At 49.8% G+C, this 19,168-nt stretch overlaps 1 protein-coding gene across 1 annotated transcript in view; it reads right to left on the reverse strand.

Annotated features, from left to right (window-relative positions):
- Mindy4 (MINDY lysine 48 deubiquitinase 4) overlaps nucleotides 1–19,168 on the reverse strand; it is a 116,095-nt gene that overhangs the window by 21,942 nt on the left and 74,985 nt on the right. The window contains exons 12-14 of the mRNA XM_029478745.2: nucleotides 18,517–18,582; nucleotides 13,088–13,155; nucleotides 118–181 (exon numbers count right to left, since the gene is read on the reverse strand). Coding sequence (XP_029334605.2) covers nucleotides 118–181; nucleotides 13,088–13,155; nucleotides 18,517–18,582 — 198 coding nt within the window. The remainder of the gene's footprint in view (nucleotides 1–117; nucleotides 182–13,087; nucleotides 13,156–18,516; nucleotides 18,583–19,168) is intronic.

A 19,168-nucleotide genomic window follows, 5' to 3' on the forward strand; every position in this document is an offset into this window, starting at 1 on the left:
CCAGAGGCAGGCTCACAAAAGCTGCCCAGAGGGTGTTTGAGATGAAGAATGAAGAAAGGCACTCGGGATGGGGAAGGCTACCCAGCTTCCCCTCTGCAGGCCCCACTGTCTCCTGACCTGTGTGCAGTATCCATGAGCTCCAATGAGATGGCTGGTGGGGACATCAAAGTCCTGCCGGACACTAGAAAGCATGAAAGAGAGAGGCATTAGTGTGTGTGTGGTGCACCAAGGAGCCAGGAGCTCTCTCTGGTCCTAGGCTATGGATTTCAGATCTTCTGAGAATCTAAGCCTTCTTGTTGCATTGTGACCCTTCTGGGGAGGTAGTAACTCAAAAATGGCCTCCATTTTGATCACACCAAAATCTAGTGAGTGAAATGTAAAAGGTCCTTGGGCTGGGAATCCAATGTCCAAAATTCATACCACAGCTACCAGGAACAGTGGTGAATGGGATGGGTTGTGTGTGCCCATCTCTGGGCCTCAGTCAAGTCAGTCTGTTGAACAGGAGAAACTGGCTGGAACGGGCTCTAATGGCTTTGCTATGGTTTCAGTATGGCTGGAGTATGTCTCCCAAGGGATCATGTGCTAAATGTAACCCCCATTGTGAGGTAGTAAGAGTGTAAAAAGTGTATACATGCATGTATAGAGGTCACAGGCTGATGTCTGATAGCCTCTATAACTCTCCACCTTATTGATTGTGTGTGAGTATGTGTGTGTGTGTACACATGAACACACGCATACATGAACATGCTGCATCGAAACAGAGGACTACTTTCAACCAACAAGTCCATTCTTTCTTCTTTCCTCCATGTGAGATTCAGGGATTGAACTCAGGTCACTAGGCTTGGTGGCAAATGCTCTTTCCCACTGAGCCATCATGACAGCCTCTGCTTTATCTTTTAAAACATTTTCTTTGAGAATTTCACATGCTCACACAATGAAATATGGTATCTAGCCTCTTTAGTCCTAGCTCCTCGCAGATCCTCCAATCACACTCTTGCCAACTTCACAATAGCCCACTAAGTGCAGGTAGTGTTGGCTATATTCGGGTGGGTGGCACTGCCTTATTTAATTTTCTTTTTTAGACAGGGTCTCTCACTGAACCTAGGGCTCACCAATCTGGCCAGACTGGCTGGCCAGTGGGCTCACTGTCTGCACCATGGAATCCTCCTGTCTCCTCAGTGGTGGGTTTACAACTGTTCACAGCCACACCTGGCTCTATTACACGAGTCCCAGGGATCTGAACTCAGGACTTCACACTTAAGAAGTGAGGACTTTCCCAACTAAGCCATCTCCCTAGCCCAAGACTGTAGACTCTTAGTAACTATGCTGTTTAGAGTTGAGGCCTTTAGGATTAGACTACAGTTGGATAAAGTCATCAGGACGAAGCCACTATGGTTGCCTTCTGATAGACTGATCAGGTGAGAGAGGGGGAGAGAGAGGGGAAAAGGAAAGAAGAGAGAGGGGTGGAGGGAGGGAGATGGAGGAGTCATGCATGTACTCCCTTTGCTTTTGTGTGGTCCCTGTACCTCCTCAGGGCCCTGCCAGCAAGAAGATCATCATGGGATTCAGACCCTCAACTCCCAGATCCATAAGCCAAAATATACACTTCTCATTTAAAACTGACCGTGTCCATGGTATGAAGTTGTTGGCAATAGAAGTCAGCCTACCATAGAAATCCTGCTCGAGGCCGTGACAACAGCCATTGCCACCTGAGCACAGGTTTTGTCTTGGACACCACACTCCCAAGATTCCCTACCCACACAAGAAAGCCCTGTCTCAAAGAAACAGCTGGCTTGCCAAAGGGCCTCCGCTCATGGATGATGGGATAGTGGGAGACCCTGGCAGCTAGTGTCCAAGGCCTGGATACCCTCTTCCTGTTACCTATGTGGCTCCGTACTTGGGACAGAACCTCAAACAGCACAGAGTGAAGAGCCTCTTACCAAAAGAAATTCTCCAAACCAGAGAAACGGGTGTACACCGAGAGGAAGCTGATGGGTGAGAGCTGGCCAGTAGGAAGCATCAAAGTCTGCAGCCTCAAAGCCCTTCCTGCCATCACCTTAGTCCTACCATAGGATTCTGGTCCTTTGGGCATCCTAAAGTAAGTCTCTCTTGATGCACCAAAATTATGTGTCCCAGAGCCAGACGGCCAGAACACAGGAAAGTAGCCATGGCCACTGACCACACATATCACAAGGCCCCCAAGCAAGAAACACTGACTACATCTATTTAATAGATGTGGAAAGAGGCTCAGACACTTGGCTACTGAGAGATGGTAAGGTGAGAGAGCCTGGAACTTAGGCCTCCATGGCTACACACAGACCTGAATGCACACTGCCCACCTGGCCCTATGCCCAGGGCCTGATCTGCTTACTACATCCACAACCCAGAAGAAGCACTGAGCTGGGGCCAAGGGCAGCAAGGGCTCAGCGACTGGTCATTTGTTTTTCCATTTAGTGAAAGACAAGCAAGAACCTGGTCTCAATAGATGCTACAAGTGTAAGGTCCCCATAATGCACACTCCAGTCCTCTTCCCTTCCCATATAACATTACAAACTCAAACTCCATCATACTTCCCCTGCCCCCCAAAAAATGTGTGAGTGTGTGTGTGTGTGTGTGTGCGGTTTTATACCTGATAGTCAAATGGGAAAGTGGTGCTCAGGAGATAAGACTCCAGGTAGAATCACAGAGATCTTTAAAGAACCACAAAAGCCCAGGGTCCTCTGGGAAGGTCTGTAGGTCTTGCCCACTAGAAGCAGACCAGCGTGCCTGGGAGAGAGCCAGCAAGGGGTGACTCACAGCAAGCACAGTGCTGGGTTGGCGCTAGCTAAGGCAGAAGAATTGATGGAAACGTTCTCTGTGGCATATACAACATCTTCTGACGAGAAGAAAATAACCTCAAAGCAGTCCTGGGGGGACTGATAAGCATCACTGGCCGCCGGCCACCTGTGGCTTTCAGAAGCAGCCCGATCTTCATAAGCTCTCGGCCGCGTGTTCACCCAGCGGGCTTGGAAGCCTGCGTCAGCTGGGAGAAGAGGGACTAGCAGAACGGACAATGGGAGGAAATGGTAATTGCATCCTTAGGTGCAAACACGATGGGAAATTCAGAAGTTGCCTGAATCTTAAAAGGGAGGGACATGTGTATTTCACATTAGGGCACCCGGGAGACGCCAAGGAGCAGCTTATGGCTTAAGAGATTTACAACTTTGGCAACCGGCAATGCCCAGTCCTCCCCTGGGGAGTTCTGACAAGGCCCACGTGTGAGGAGTGCTGGTCAGAGGCCATCCTTCTCTGCTTTGGCTACACAAGAGATCAGCTTACACAGAAGCCTGATTCAGCCCTGAGTTCTAGTGCCAGCCTGCTGTGGAATAATTGCAAGCATTTCTTCCCTAGGCCTCAGTCTCCTGTTCTGGAGCAAAATGGTCATTTTTGCTCCAAAATGGTCTAAATTATGTCTCACCAAATCCATACATTGAACCCAGCCTGAAGAAGCAAACCTGCTTATAATCCCAGTTACTCAGGAAGCAGAGGCAGGAAGACTGAAAATCCAAGGTCAAACTGGTGCCAGCCTGATCTACAGATCGAGAACCAGGGCCAGAGAAATCCTAGCTTAAAAAATAACCTCAAAGCAGTTGACAAACAAAATTAAAAAGAAAAAAGAAGGAAAAGAAAGAAGTACAATGTCAGCTGGGTTAGAGTAAGACTGTTTCAAAATTAAAAATGGAAAAGGATTGTTTAGCTCTGGTAGAACATTTGTCCAATAAATGTGAGGCTCTCAGTTCAATCCTCAGTATAGTAACACGTACACAGATACACTCGCACACAGAGAGACACACACACATGCTGACACATACACACACACAAAGACACACAGAGAGACACAGACAGACACAGACACACAGACAGACACACATACACACACAAACACACACACACTCAAGCCCCAATAACCTATGAGACCCTCACAATATGCATCTAGGGAAAATGAGGGCCTTTGAATGGGTGCTTTATATTGAAATGAAGCCAGAAGGTGGGTCCTGGCCCCACCACCCTGCAGTTATAAGAATAAGGTTCTGTATGCAGGGCATCTGTATCTGTACTACATCAGTGTGTTCCCAGCCTTGTTAGCACCAGCCTAGGATACTAGGACAAGGGACTTCCAATGTCATTGTAGACTTAAAGCTCTCTTGTAACAAAATCTTCTGTGCAGAAGTCCACTTTATAGAAGGCAAGGACAGAGCTTCTATGTTGAAGGCAAAGATTAGCTTGCTCCATAATTCCCACTGGGATCCTGAGCTACAAAAGCTAAGAGGCCAGGGTCCATCCATATGGCCATGCCATTTGCCAGAAGCTGTCCTATGCTTCAGGTCCCTCCAGCAAACTGTGCTTTCCTACACTGCAATGCTAGGAAGCACACAGTGGGAAAGCCTCCATTAACCTGGCCTGGCAGGTGGGACTCAGTAACTGCTCCCAACATCTCAGCATTTGGGAGGAATGGGCCAGGATCAAGGAAGCTGCCCTATGGGTCACCTAGTGACAAGAGGCAACAGAGAGCACTGCTTGGGAGGCCAGCAAAAACCAAGCCCCTCGAATCTCTTAACCATCTGGAGGTCCCTAAAAACACTGACCAGAGGCAAAGAATACAACAAGAGAGCCCTGCGGGCTCTAGGAGAGGACCAGTCCAAGCCAGTAATGGATGTCATTCAAGATTCAAGGCCTAAGGCATCCACACATCTCACGATAGTTGGTGCTTCTGCCGTGGAGCAAGCTGACAACACAGGATAGGATCTGTAACTGCAGATCCTTCCAAATGCTTTCTTCTTTCAAAAGCGTTGGGAGGCCAGGAGGGCAGAACCCTCATCTCTCACTGATGGGGAAACTGAAGTCCCAGAAAAGACTGGACTTCATTGTTGTGTGGCCACACGGTAGGCAGTGCCAGTGTACTACATGGTCTGACATACAGCCAGACATTAGCCTGGCCTGCCAGCTCCAGGCAGGCCAAACCCCTGAAGCCCCACCTAGGTTAGGTTCTACCAACCCTGGCTCCAGCCAGCTTGTCCCTTCACCTAAAAGTCTCCCATGTGAACTTGGCATTTGGCACAGAAACTTCTAAACAGAAGGGACAATAATAGGCGCTTGTAGCCTAGAGGCATGGCCCCATCTCTAGCCTATTTACCTGAAAAAGGCAGGTTGGTGGCCAGCTCAACCTCTGTCTATCCAAGTGACCAACCCCTACCTCCCTCCTAGCCTGAGTCCACACTGATGGAATGAGAGAACAGGGAAAGATTAGTGATCTCTGGGAACTTCTGGGATGGAAACAAGGGTGGTTGGTCCCTGACACTTATCTTTGAAAGCCTTGTGTGAACAGAAACCAGCCATCCCTTTTCTGCCTAAGCACTAGTACTTGGGCTCTGCAGAGCCATGTCCCAGGGTGAGCTCTTACACCCCTGTCCAAGAGCTGCACTCCTGCACCCCCAACCTACTTCAAAGGGGTGAGTGTCTGCAGTGAGACAGGAAGCTGTAATACAGCTGAGAAAATCTGGGTTCTCAGTCAGTGAGGACTGGGTTTAAGCCCAAAGGCTGCCATTTAAAACTTGTCCCTTCTTGGGAGTCTGTGTCCCCAAAGGCCACATGAGCATGGCAATGCCTCCTATTATGGGTTACTGTGAGAACAGAGTAAGATAAACTATATAAAGCCTCTGGCATGTGGTAAATGTCACTTCCTTTTTCTTACAATCACAACAATCAAAAACAGGAAAACAATGACTGAGAGGTCACAATTCCTGCCACCTTGACCATTCATGTCACAGCCAAGAGCCTATGGTGAATCTGAGCCTCCAAAAAGGTCAAACTGTAGCTGAGGACATCTACAAAGGATTGGGGGATATGGTTCTTCCAGGAAGGGACAGAGGGATGGGACAGTGGTCATATGGGTGAATGTCGGGCCTCTTCTTCCACGGGTGCTGTGGTTCCCTAGGATAACAACAGCTACCCTACAGGGTTGTTATAATGAGGGATCAGACCATGGAGAAGTCTTGCACATTGTAAGAGCATCATAGCAGGAGGGTCCTTCCCATGCCCAGACAGTGAGAAGATGAGAACACATGGTGTAAGGAAGCCACGCAGAGTGAAGAAGGGCCTGTCTGAAGGAAGAAGAAAAAGAAAGAACAGGGACCCATGGTCCTCACTACTTCCCAGAGCATCCCCAAGGAACCCATGACCCTGACTACTGCGCAGTGTATCCCAAAGCTGCCTGTGCCTCCTGACTCATGATCTCTTCCTGGCTCTGACACCACTCCTCTCAGCTAATTCCTAGAGAATGCTTCTTTTTTTTTTTTTTCTGTCTGACAAGCCCTAATGGCCAATCCTCACAGCCCTGCTAAGAGTTCCTTTCTACATAAAGAGACCCAGCCCTTCTTTACCTCAGAGACAGAAATACCTCATCTCTCCTTTCCTTCCTTCCATCCTTCCTATCTCCAAGGCCCATACCAATTGTTCTCATATGATCACTTTGCCCCTCTAGGCAAGAGGGGCTTTTAGGACCAGGTAATGTCCTATTGGTTCCTTACTGGTCATAACTGGGCTCCAGACCCTGAGATGCACAGCAAGTAATTAGTGGGAGAAGCTGTGAGCAAGGGAAGTCCTGATAACAGCTTCCAATAGCTAGATTCCAGGTGGCAAGTTGAAGAAGGGATAACTAAGTAGCCTAGCCTTAGCCCAGACTGCCCTTCTAGAAGGTTCAGTGTGCTACCCTCCACTCCTCCTACTGAAGTCCGCCATCTTCTTCTGTATACCTGAACCCTCAATGGAAGAAACGGGGAGAATGAAAACATGTCCTATTGGTCTACAGGTCTACACATAGACCTGAGGGTCAGAAGGGCCTTCCACTCAGCTATCAATCACACTGCATCCTGAACCACAGAATGGACCCCTCTCATGCACACCCCCAGGCTCAGTGTCCATTGGCAGAGCTACTGCCCACAGTTAGCCCTAGTGGGTACTCCCCAACTAAATTTGCCATCTCTGTAGCCTGGGGACCTAGCTCAGACCCTGACAACTAAACTTGGAAGTACAAAAGGCCATCAAGTCCCCAGGCTAATGTGGGCCTATCTAGAGCCTCGCTTTCTCTCCACCCCTCAGTCATCAGACACCTGAGGAGGTCTTGTCACCGTCCCCAGGGACGAAGATAAATGCACAGTCTATTAAACTGGAAGCTACAAGACAAGTGACACTGTCAGCTGGGTCAGCAAATCATCTTTCACTTCTCAAAGACCCCTAAGAAGTAGGAGAATGGTCTCAGACTTCTGGTCTGTTACTTGGGCTGCCACAAGATCACAAAAGCCCAAGGTAGCAGCTAGGATCCTCTCCTCTCCTTCTGGCGAGACCGCCTTCTGAGTTCACAGTATGCAGGCTAGATTTGTGTAAACTGACACAAACCAGCCATTTGAGAAGAGGGAACCTCAATTAAGAAAAATGCTTCCATAAGGTCAGGCAGTAGGCTGGCCTGTGGAGCAGTGGGTCTCACCCCATCTAACGCTGTGAACCTTTCATGTAATTCTTCATACTGTGGTAACACACACACACACACACACTCCCACCACCAACCATAAACTTACTTTCTTTGTTTCTTCATAACTGTAATTTTGTTACTTTATGAAACGTAATTAAATATTTTTCAAGACAGATTTATCAAAGGGATCTCAACCCACAGGTTGAAAACACTGCTGTAGAAAATTTTCTTTATTAGTGATTGATGGGAGAGGGCTCAGCCCATTGTGAGAGGTGCCACTTCTGGGATGGTTGGTTGGTCCTGGGTTCTATAAGAAAATAGACTGAGCCAGCTATATAGAATAAGCCATTAAGTAGCACACCTTTGTGGCCTCTAAATTAGTTCCTGCTTCTGGGTTCCTGCCCTGTTTGGATTCCTGCCCTGGCTTCCTTCAGTGATGAACAGCAGTGTGGAAGTGGAAGTCCACTAAATGCTTCCTCCCCAACTTGCTCTTTGGTCTCGGGGTTTCATAGCAGCAATAGAACTCTGACTGAGATACATCCCTTGAGGAGAGAGGAGAGAAGACCCTGGCCACACACACACATAAGGTGGTACATGAAGGGTGACTCATATAAGGGAGTCTGGGTGAGGCATCTGCTGAGACACAGGGCTTCCCTTCCACTCTTGACCTTGGTCTCCATCAGTTTAGCTGGCAATGTTTGTTAGCATAGTCTCCTCTCATGGGAAGAACTGTTGGGACTCACTGAGGGACTTCTTGCCATCTCCTAGCTGGAGCCTAGAGATCTTAATGGTCCATCCTGGACAGTCTTGCACATCACGGAGGAACCCCAGGTAGGAGAGGACTGGAGATCTGCCTGGCAAGCCTGTAGTTGTCTGTGGAGCTGGGGCTGCTGGCCTGGGTAGCTGTTACTTCTCATCATCCAGGACTGAGCATGTTTAGGGACTCTGATGATGCTGCTTGCTAAGCACTGTACACACTTCATCATCATCAAAGCCACACAGGTAGGGACAGTAGGTTCCCAACAAGAGCTTCCTAGCTCTTAGCCTCACTGCACATGTCTCTGGCCTCCCAGCTCCCCTGGGGTGGGGAGTGGTCTGAAACTGGGCTAGCTTTGTGCCTGCCTTTATCTCTTTTTCAGAAGAGACTATGGAGCCATCCCCAAACTGACCTTGGCTCTCCTACTCTCATATGCTCCCTATGTCTCTACTTCTTGACCAAAGCCAAAACATCCTATGGCTGGACAGTAGACCAAACCTTTGGGGCTACCCCAAGTTTCACACATCCTATGTCACGTACAGCCACACAATAGCTAGCCACACAATGCTTGGGAGCCTGAAACGTGGCAGGGTGCAAACTGCGGGAAATCTGGCTCTTCTTAGCAACACAGCTGGGATGTAAGAATGGGATGAAGATGCAGAGAAGCCACAGAGGACCCAGGTCCCAGAGACAGCACTGACTCCCGGATGTCCTTCTCCTCTGCCTGTGCTTTATACGAATGAGTTAATCTTTGACTTCTGCTCCCTCTGGCCAGACTGACATTCTGGCACTTGCCTTTGAGCCCCCATCCATGGCCGACTCTCACTTCAGGGATATTTTTTCAAGGAAAAGAAACCACCCCGCTGGCACTGTTGTTTCTAATCTCAAGAGTTTTGAGGGCAAGAGTTACATGGTGAGATGCAGTGTGGTAAGGCCCTGACCCTCAATGCCTGGCTGTGCTGCCCAACATTGCGTTTTTGGACTTTCAAGATTGCCCTTCTGCTGCCAAAGATGCTGCAGTAATGAGTACTAATGGTCACTGGATAGAAAACGTCTTTTCAGGCTTCTGGCATGACTTCTTGCCACTGACGGGCACTGCCTCACCGTGAGCCAGGCTGTGCTTTCCATAGCACCCTCTTCCCCTTCCCACCCCTAGCCCTGGGTCACCCAAGCTTGACTTGGGGCAGTGCCCTGATTGTGGGGCTCTGAGCATCCCCGGGGAGTTGCAAGAACTCCCTAGGGAAATCTCTAGGCACACGGCTCAGTGTCTAGAAGTCATGAGAGCATGAAATATAACACAGGCTTTACTGTAAGTAACTGCAGATCTTAAGAAAGAATACAAACAGCTTGAAATCAGGCTGCAGGGCAACAGCCTCCACAAGCTCCTCCCTCCCCGGGGAAGGCGAAGCTCAAAGGCCTGCTTTCTGCTCCTAGGAGCAACTGGCCTGGTTACGCTGGGTTTGCATCTGCCCACAGCATGCACCCAAGCTCCACAAGTGACCTATGGGTGATATAAGAGCAGTCTCTGGACTGGAGAGAACCCCACCAGGGAGGGGAGAGTGTGCCCCTTCCGTCACTCACTCACATCACACAGTCATCATGCACATCATCCCCTGTACAGTCTCAGAACAGCAATATTCACCTCAGTGCCCACGCGACACACACACACACACACACACACACACACACACACACACAGAGAGAGAGAGAGAGAGAGAGAGAGAGAGAAAGAAAGTATTTGGAATGAACTAGGGAGGCCTTCCCAACCTAGCACTCTCATGGCTAAGCAGCATTTGATATTAAAATCTCTGGTCTCCTAAGACCTGTTTCCAACTACCACTCAAAGTGGTAACAGACCATTCAGAAACAGCATCAAGGGATTCTACAAAGCTGACTCGGAACCCAGAGCAGGAAGGCCCTCGGCCATCATCTGCTCCCTACATTTTTAAGCAAAACTGGGAAGAAGGAAGAGTCATGCCAGATGCTGAGGGGCAGGCAGGGGCCTCGCCCGCCTTGCCCCGCCACACTCACTGGCCCACCTAGCTATACCTGCTTCACGCTGTGGGCTTTGAAATGGCTTTTTTTTTTTCTTTTTCAGAAATGGATTTTTCTGAAGAATAAGTTAGATTTAGTTTCATCAGCCCCAGTACGCTAGTGAAAAAGCATTGAAGACACTGGCCAGCCAGGTGGCCGCTGAGTGACGGTGAATCTAAGTGCCCTTCATCTACAGTGACTCTATAAAAGGTTTGCATTCATGGTTTCGCCAATAGGCCACTTGGCACCTGAGCTAGGTAACATCTGTACTTCTGTGTCCAGATGTCTATGAAGAAAGGCCTTTGAGGGATGTTGACCCCAAGGTAGTAAATGGGAAGTTGGTATGCCCAGCAGAGCATCATCCTCAGCTGGGAGCTGAGGGCTGTGGCCATTTCAACACCACTCTCAGAAGCTGAGCAACACCAGGACTGCCCAGGCTCTTCCTATCCTCCTGGATATCCATCTTTCCTTTGAATCACAGTGGTGCAAGCAAGGTTAGTTCTGCTGGGATGCTCCCATCTCAAGCAGCCTTCTGAGAGTATGTGCAGAGGCCACCCAGGCTACCCAGATCTGCCCTGGTTCACAATGAAGCCTTCAGTCCACATGCCTCGTTGTACTTGGGTGGCTCAGAGGTAATTGTTGCTACTTCAAATTCACTTCACACAGGACATCCCAGGTCAGTCCTGCCACCAGGCCTATCTCAGGTTCCATGGTACTTCGATGTGGCTGAGAAGTACATGCCAAGGATGAGCACTGTGAAGACCTCGTCATGCTGAGGCTGTGTATACTGAGAAGACCTCATAGGTGTCAAGACAAGATTGAAAGGAGGAGTGATAAGACCTACTAGAGGCTATAGCATGTGGCAGAAGCACCATCCATCGTCATGCTCCCAGAGGTTTGCCCAAAGTGGGGGCACCCAAGTAGAGATGACCTTCCCCGACCTACGATCCGGGGGCTTCCTGTGGAGGAAAGATGGGGCAAAACACGAGGGATGCCCAGAAATCTCCAGTTCTTAGGGGAAAAAGCTCCAGCACAGAGGAGCAATCAGGCCTGATTCCAAGTCTGTCTATCATCAGAATTCGTCTCTGTGTGCAGCAAAGCAAAAAAGCTGTGTGGGGTCAGCTTGCTTGGTAGCTGGCTGCCAGCTTGCCTAGGCAAAGCATTCGCCATCTAAAGCCACAGTGGCCATAATGGATCAACCCAGTGGAGCAGGGTACAGGCTCCATGTTCTCCTGTATGACTGTCAAGGAAAGGGTTGGGCACACTGAAGCTGCATCAGCTACTGGCTGCCATTATTCTCACTGTGCATGGGCCTGTCCTCTGCTTTGGGTTCTAAGGGAAGGCGAGGAGAGACCTCTGTTGTGAGATAAAATCCAACCCACAGCAGGTCCCTATTCAGCTCCTTGAGAAGGAAGAGGTCTAACCTAGATTATCATTCCTTGGGAACCACAAGACACTTGCCTACAGGGTTTAGAAAGCTACCCAGAGGCCCTGGAGTCAGTTGGACTGCACCTCTGTGTTCATGCTGCAGATGATTGTGTGTGCTTATCTGGTGTCTATATGTCCATTTGTGTGTGTGTGTGGGGGGGGTGTTTGGGTGTGTGTGTGCACATGTGTGCACACGAGTCACTGATGAATGTCCACAAATGACAGCTTGGATAGAGACTGCCCTTGACCTGCCTGTCCAGGTCAGATGGGTCAGGCAGCAGCTCTCCAGCTCTGGCCAGCGAGAAGATCACTTAGATGTGGTGCCTGAGTCCCTTCTGGAAGGAGAGGGTTACATGCAGAAGCTTGCATGTGGTCCAGGTGCCCACTCACTCCAGGGTGCTCCAATGAGAGCAGCAGTCACCACCCCCTTAGACAAGACAACCTGTGCCCTGCACCAGAAGCTCCGGCACAGCTGGAGAAGCTGAAGTTAGAACTACAGGCCTGGTGCCCAAGAGCACAGCTGCCCTCAGTGAGGTTGAAAGCTCCCCTATCCATCCCTCCCACCATCCAGGGATTAGCAAGCCAAGCCTGGGAGAAGTCAGAAAGGCTTATGGTCTCCGTGCACGTGAGCCCATACCAGGAATGAATCATATCATTATGGCAGGATTAGAAGTAAAATGCCATTAGAAAGTGCTGTGCACACCCTGCTTTAATAAGGTCAGCATCAGCAGGCAGCAGGGGGGCCAGTGCACGAGGCTGCAAAGCCCCACACCTCCTCCCACCACAGCAGAGGCCCAGGGAGACAGCACTAGGCCGCCAGCACAGCTGGCATCCACAGGGGAACAAATGTTCTTTATGCCAAGGCAACCCAGGCTCAGCCCTTTACCCAAACCTGCTAAGAATTACTTCCCAAATCTCCCTCACCAGGTACCCCTAACAATACCCCCTCCCCAAGAGTTCCATACTCTAACCCTGCCTATGCTTGGAAGGAATGGAGAATCAATCAATTGTACTTCACAAAAAATTCATGTGCTATTAATCTGCTGGGCTCCCTAATGGCAACGCCCAGGTCTTTGACTCTGTTATCCATCCTTGCACACATATCAGGAGAATCTCACCGAGCGCTCAAGCCTGCAGGTTCTGCAGTTGCCTGCAAGGTCTGGGAGGGAGGGAGGGAGGTCTCCCCTGCCATCCCCTGCCATATGCAAAGGCCACAGAGAAGGCCACCCTGGGAAGATGTGTATATAGGCTGTGATTACTCTTCTCCATGCCAGTCAGCTTTCCCTCCTTGTAGCTTCATCAAGGGCCACCCGGGGAACAAGCTGGACAGCCCCCATCCCGGGATGAGGGTAGATACTCACAGCTCCAGGGACCTGGACAGGATAGCAGACAAGGTGAGCAGGATGCAACCATAGGGTCCAGCTTCGAACTGTGGGAGGAGGAAAGAGGACCTGTCAAATGTGCATCTCCCCCCCTGCAGCAACTTGTGTAGCCAGACCCAGAGCGCAGCCCGCCGGGGACCTGGCCTCATGGCTTCCAGCACAGTCACAGGAGTCAGTGAGTAGCCAGAGAGAGCATATCCTAGTCACATCTTCCTAGCTAGGCCTTCTAAAGGACAGAGGAACACAGAACTGAGCCCCAAAACCTGAATGACAGAAATACCTCCGTAGAGTTCATATATGACCCCAGAAGCACCAAAGCCAAAAGCAACAGAGGTGAAACATTCCATTCTGGGACCACTGTCACCTCTGACCCTGAAAGAAGGGAGCTGAGCTCTGCTGTTATTCTCCTCTGTCAGAGAATGAGACCGCCCGGCTCCTGGGTAACACACTGGAGGTCTAGGGGCACTCTCCTTGACATAGCTCTGATACAGAAGAGCTGAGCTGTGTGATCAGCAAGTACGCAGCAGATGTAGAACAGGGCTGGCATCCACTGGAAGCTAGGGAGTGCCTGCCTTCCCTACCAATTTATTATTTTAAAAGGGGTTTTAAATACCCACTTTTGATTCGCTGGTTATCTTGGGTTTGATTTGTCTGGTATTAAAATGTTGCTGATGCTGCATCAGGTCTATTTTGCATCTCAGCCACCCCGCCTGGCTGTGTGGCTCTGCCACTCTGAGCCTGTCACATGACTGGAGAGATGTTTCTGAACTTCCTGGTCCCTAAGCCCTTTTCTCCGCTGTACAATACAGGCAAAGTAGGAGTCTCTGCTTACAGCAGGGTGCAAAGCACCTATAGCAGGGCCAGCCTGGCACCCACAGCAGCTATGGTACACTATGGTTCAGCACAGGGCCTGCTGCTATTCATGCTGGTTCTGGTATTACTATGGTTTGGTTTGGGTTTGGGCAACTTGACACAAGCTAGAGAGACACCCAGTAAGAAGATGCTCAATTGAGAAAATGCCTCCACCAGATTGCCTGTAGGTAAGTCTATAGGGCATTTTCTTGACTGACGATTGATAATATATTTCATTATTATCTCTTGGAAGCTTGTTCTGTTCTAATGAGAGACAGAGAGGGAGTGGATCCAGGTGGGAGGGGAAGTGGGGGTAGCTGGGAGGAGCTAGGGGAGGGGAAACTGTAATCTGAATGTGTTATATGATAAAAGGATGTATTTTCACTAAGAGGGGAGAGAGTAAAAACGAAAAAATTTTAAAAATAAAATAAAAAGGCAGTATGAGCAAGCCATGGGGAGCAAGCCAGTCAGCAGCACTCTTCTGTAACCTCTGCTTCACTTCCTGCTCCAGGTACCTGCCTTCAGTACCTGCCTTCACTTCCTGCCTTCACTTCCTGCCTTCAGTACCTGCCTTCAGTACCTGCCTTCAGTACCTGCCTTCAGTACCTGCCTTCACTTCCTGCCTTCAGTTCCTGCCCTGACTTCCCTCAGTGAGAGAGTATGGCCTGAGAGTTGTAAACTGAAATAAACCCTTTCCTCCCAAATTGTTGTTGGCCATGGTGTTTTATCCAAGCAATAGAAACCTCAACTCAAACAATAGCCTACAGAAATGAAGAGTCTACAGCTCCCAGCCCCAAACCAGTATGAAATTTTGCTCGTCCCACTTTGGGCAGGATGAACTGTATTTGAAGATGCAGTTATAATAGTCCTCCTTGTATGTCAACAATAATTTTTGGACTTAAAGCTAAAAGGAGAAAAGGCTATTTTTGACAAGCATGATGTAACTGAGTACATTTTCATTTTTTCCTTGGCCACCAAGAAACTCAGAATCAAATATAGTATTCCAGTTCGGAAACTATTACAGCTCAAGGTTCTAATAAAATTATCTTCCCTTTAAAGTGCAGTCTTTGTTTTCGCCCTGTAATTCAAACAGGCAGTTAACTGATCATAAAACCATAATAGTGAGTGAAGTTCCTGTACCAAGAGCATGTTCCTCTAGGCACGGGAGTGGCATCTGGGATCTTGCACTGGCAGGCTGAGAGAAACGAAGACTTGGGCCCACTGCAAGCTAGAAATGAACATGAGGCCAACCTGGGCTACAGAGAGACCCTCTTTCAAAAATAAACAATACATGAGACTGGTCTCTACAAACTGCGACCTGAGAAGCAGGTGGGCATGTCTGCTTGGTAGGGGTGACTCAAAAAGAAAAAGAACTTAAAATGTGTGGCGAGCAGCTTGGTCAGAAGAGGGTGGCAAGCCCCTCTGAAAACACCCGAGAGGCCTCACAGGAAGCTGAGTGTGGACAAGGAGGGTTTTCTGGACAAATGATGTAAGCACGTTCCAGGCAAGGAAAGAGAGTGTGAAGGCCCAGCGGCTGGCCTGAGGAGCCCACAGAGCCCCAAAATCACTGCTCATTTTATGAACAATCTTAGCTCTTTCTATGACAACAACAAAAATGAATGAGCCTCAACTTAAACGAATCAAACATCTAAAACCTGTGACCTCAAGTCAGACACTTGGTGCTGTGGCTTCTACAGTGAAAAACAATGATAACTAAGACCCTGCCTTGCATACTTCCCCAGTTATTTATGGTGCGTGTTCTCAGAGACAGCTCCTGGGGAAGGGACAGCTGCAGAGTGATGGCCCTGTCCCTCCTTGGGGTGACCCATGCCTGGGGAGTGCGGGTGACAGATCCTGGGTGCAGCTTTAATACCACCTTGTAGTTGTTCTAGGGAGCTCTCCCTCTGTCTCCCCTTCCGCTACAGTCTCCCTCTTGGCTTAGGGGAAGCCTCGTCTTCAGGATCCGTGTCCCTGGCCAAGCCCGAGGAGCCTATCACCCTGCAGCAGGGCTGTGGTAGAGCTGTGAGCATTCGAGCCACTGAAGCGGAACTCACCATTGCACAGTGGGAAGCTGTTACTGCGCAGTGTGACATGGTCCCAGTCTTTATGATACCTCAGACAGTGCTTACTTTGGGCTCCCAGGGAGTAGAAAATCCAACCCAACTTGGCCAGGTTGGCCCTCTTAGGACACAGCTGAATGGTACCAATATTCCATCTTGCTTTCAAAAAATATTTATTAAAATTATCTCATCAAATTCAAGCTGCCAAGACATGGGAGGCCTCAGGGCATCCTGATGGTATGAAAGGTCACCTGGGCCGGAAACAATGTCTGGGGCCACTTGGGAAGAAGGGGACGTTCTCCCAGCACAGCTCCGGCTCTGGGAAGACATGAGCCCACCAAGGTATTCAAGGTCCAGCTGGACAGAAACCTGGGGTCACTAGACACCTCTCGAGTGGCAAGCAGCAATGAATGCTGCATGGACACTGTTTATTTTGGGCGGCGGTGGCATACATTTCCCAGCCTGGCACGAGGAGTCTCTCTTAAGCACGGCCCATGAAAAATGGATTTGGTGTGTTCAGTGCTGAGGCAGCTCAACTGCTTCCAGCAAAAACAGAAATTAAGCTGTGGGGGGGAAGAGACTGTTTCCAGAGGAATGGGGGCCAGGTATTGGCTAGACTGGCTGCCCTGGGGAACCACAGCTGGCGAGGAGGCATACCTAGAGCCTGAAGGTTAAATTGAGGGACCCTCACCTGACAGCAGGCCCTTCTCTCTGAACTCCCTCATGGCTTCTGTCATGTACGAGCTTCAGGAAATCCAGGGCACAGGCTGAGGCACAAGAGCCCACTTGCAGGCAAGGATTGAGGCCCTAGTGCCAAGAGTCACCATCACAGGGGCAGTGGCCTGACCCCAAAGCTTTTCCTTGACTGCACTATGGCCACTCCTTGGTCCTCAATCGCTTTCCTTCCATAGCTAGGATAGCTCCATGTTCCATCTGCCTCAGGGGACAACCTTCCATGGGTTTCCCTTAGGCACACTGCTGTGCCCTCAGACACCTCCATTCAACAGGCAGCCCTGGTTCTACTCACTCGGAGTGCCTGTACTTCATGTAGAACACATTTTCCCATAGGAGCTCAAGAGTCTTCACTGATAATAGAAGCTATTTTACTGCTCCACCTTCCATTTCTAGATGGGGGTTCAAAAGGGCTTTTCCAAGGCCAAGGCAGGTACCTAGGCCCTTGCTTCAAGCCTTCTCATTGCTCTCCACAAAGGTAGGAAACTGCCACACACCCTGCAGACACCCTGAGGAGTTATCACAAGAAAAAAAAATAGAAGTAGAAACGGCACAAGTGACAGACAGCTATTCTAGGACCCTCTCGACATGTTTCCCCCTCTGCCTAGACCTGAGGTAGCTGCCCTAACTAAGATGACCATGCAGGCCCCAGCTCTCCTGGACTGCCCCAGAATGGAAAGCAATGGTTCTAGGATGAACAGGCTTCAGTGGGGCCAGTGTCCCGTGACCATGCCTGTCTACCATTAGTCTCAGTGTGGGACTGTTTTCTTAACAGGGAACATCTGGTGCTGTCAGGGTCAGGATGCTTCTGGGGCTGTGCTAAGACCCTCAGGATCTTCAGGGGGAAGGGCTGAGAAAGGATATCTAACAGTAAGGACTTCAGGTCGGGTCCCACCTCCAGTCAATTCTCCCTCCCTAGGCTCATCACTCGACACCCTACCCTCCCAGAGCATTTCCTGATTCTCATGGAGCAGGTATACTTCCTTCTTTATCTGCTCATGCCATGAAGCTAGGCCTCATGCACAGCCTGTGAGGCAGGCATGGCTGGTACCTAGGCATGCCAAGTGAGGTAACTTAGGTACAAAGCTTCAGGATAAAGCCTGAGTCTCACAGCCTCTCAGATCCAAAGCCAGGCAGACTACTCCATGAGCCACATCCTTTGCTCCACACACCCTATAGCACCTTTCCCAGTGAGGATTACAAAAGCCCTAGGATTTCTCCTGTCCAACCTGGCCATAGGCCATGAGCCAATCTCAGAACCAGTGGTGAAGTGCATCCCTCCTTGAGCAAAGCAGGCACTGTAGGGTCCTGCATGGTTCAGCCTGCCTCTCCAGGACACTAGTGAGGTCCTGTGCCAAGCAGGGTCTCCTCCAGCCCCACAGAGAGAGCTGCTTCCTTGTCACCTCCCAGCTTCTTCTAGAACTCTCTCTGTTAATTCACAGTCCAGCCTTCCAGAGTGGCTGCTTACTTCAGCAGAGGGAAAGCCCTAGAAAGTCAAGCCTCAGCTTGGCTCCTGATCCCAGATGAAGCCCAGTTGCTACAGCTCCCTAGGCCTTGTGATCACAACCAGCCTTGGAGGATGTCACGGAAACTGCCTCCTTCCCACACCCACCCGTCTCCGACCTCCATCAGCACATTCTTCCCAGTGTCTTTGCCAACCCCAGGAAGGAAATGACCAGAGCCGTACTCCACCAACCACCCTCTTCATAGAGAAATCGGAATGTTTAGCAATGTTCATGCCGCCAAAGAAATGACTGTGCATACCTGATGAATGCTCTGCTGGATAAAAGTCACCAGGTCCTCAGAGCTGGTCAAACTATACAGTGTGAGCTGTGAAGAAACACACAGAGTGAGCCACATGTCCCCAGGGACTGTGCCCATGCCGGGTCAGGCCCTACCAAAAAAGAAAAAGTGCATGGGCTGTTGTGAGTGATTCTGGGCTGTCCAGCATCGCTGAGTGAGTTACGGGTTATCCTCCGGTGAAGTCCCTGTACTCCCCTGACATGGTGCACAGGGATCACGGTCCCTGTGTGGAGGCTAAAACAAGGAATAGGAGAGGCAGGGAGGAATCACTTTTCCATGTCACCATGGACAAGCCAGGTCAAAACCCAACAAGCTATACTCAGGCAAGTCAGGAAAAAACACATTTCCAGAAAACATTAATCAAGCAAGGTCCCAAGTGAGGGTTCAAGGGTCACATGTGCGTATGGCTGGGTCATAGGAAACAAACTGGCTAGAACAAACGGTGAAGGCATATCAGGCTTTGAGTATCTTTGCTGTGTCCAGGTTTTCAATAATACACAGTATCCTTCCTATTTCTTCCTTATCTTGCACTTAGGCTGGGCTGATGTCTGCTGCCCCATACTATCAACTTCCCCTCCCCCACTTTCTACATTCTCATGCCTCTCCCCATTCA

The sequence above is a fragment of the Mus caroli genome, unplaced genomic scaffold (genome assembly GCF_978045245.1).
Source record: "Mus caroli unplaced genomic scaffold, Mus_caroli_1 scaffold_7, whole genome shotgun sequence".
In the NCBI taxonomy this organism is placed as follows: Eukaryota; Metazoa; Chordata; class Mammalia; order Rodentia; family Muridae; genus Mus; species Mus caroli.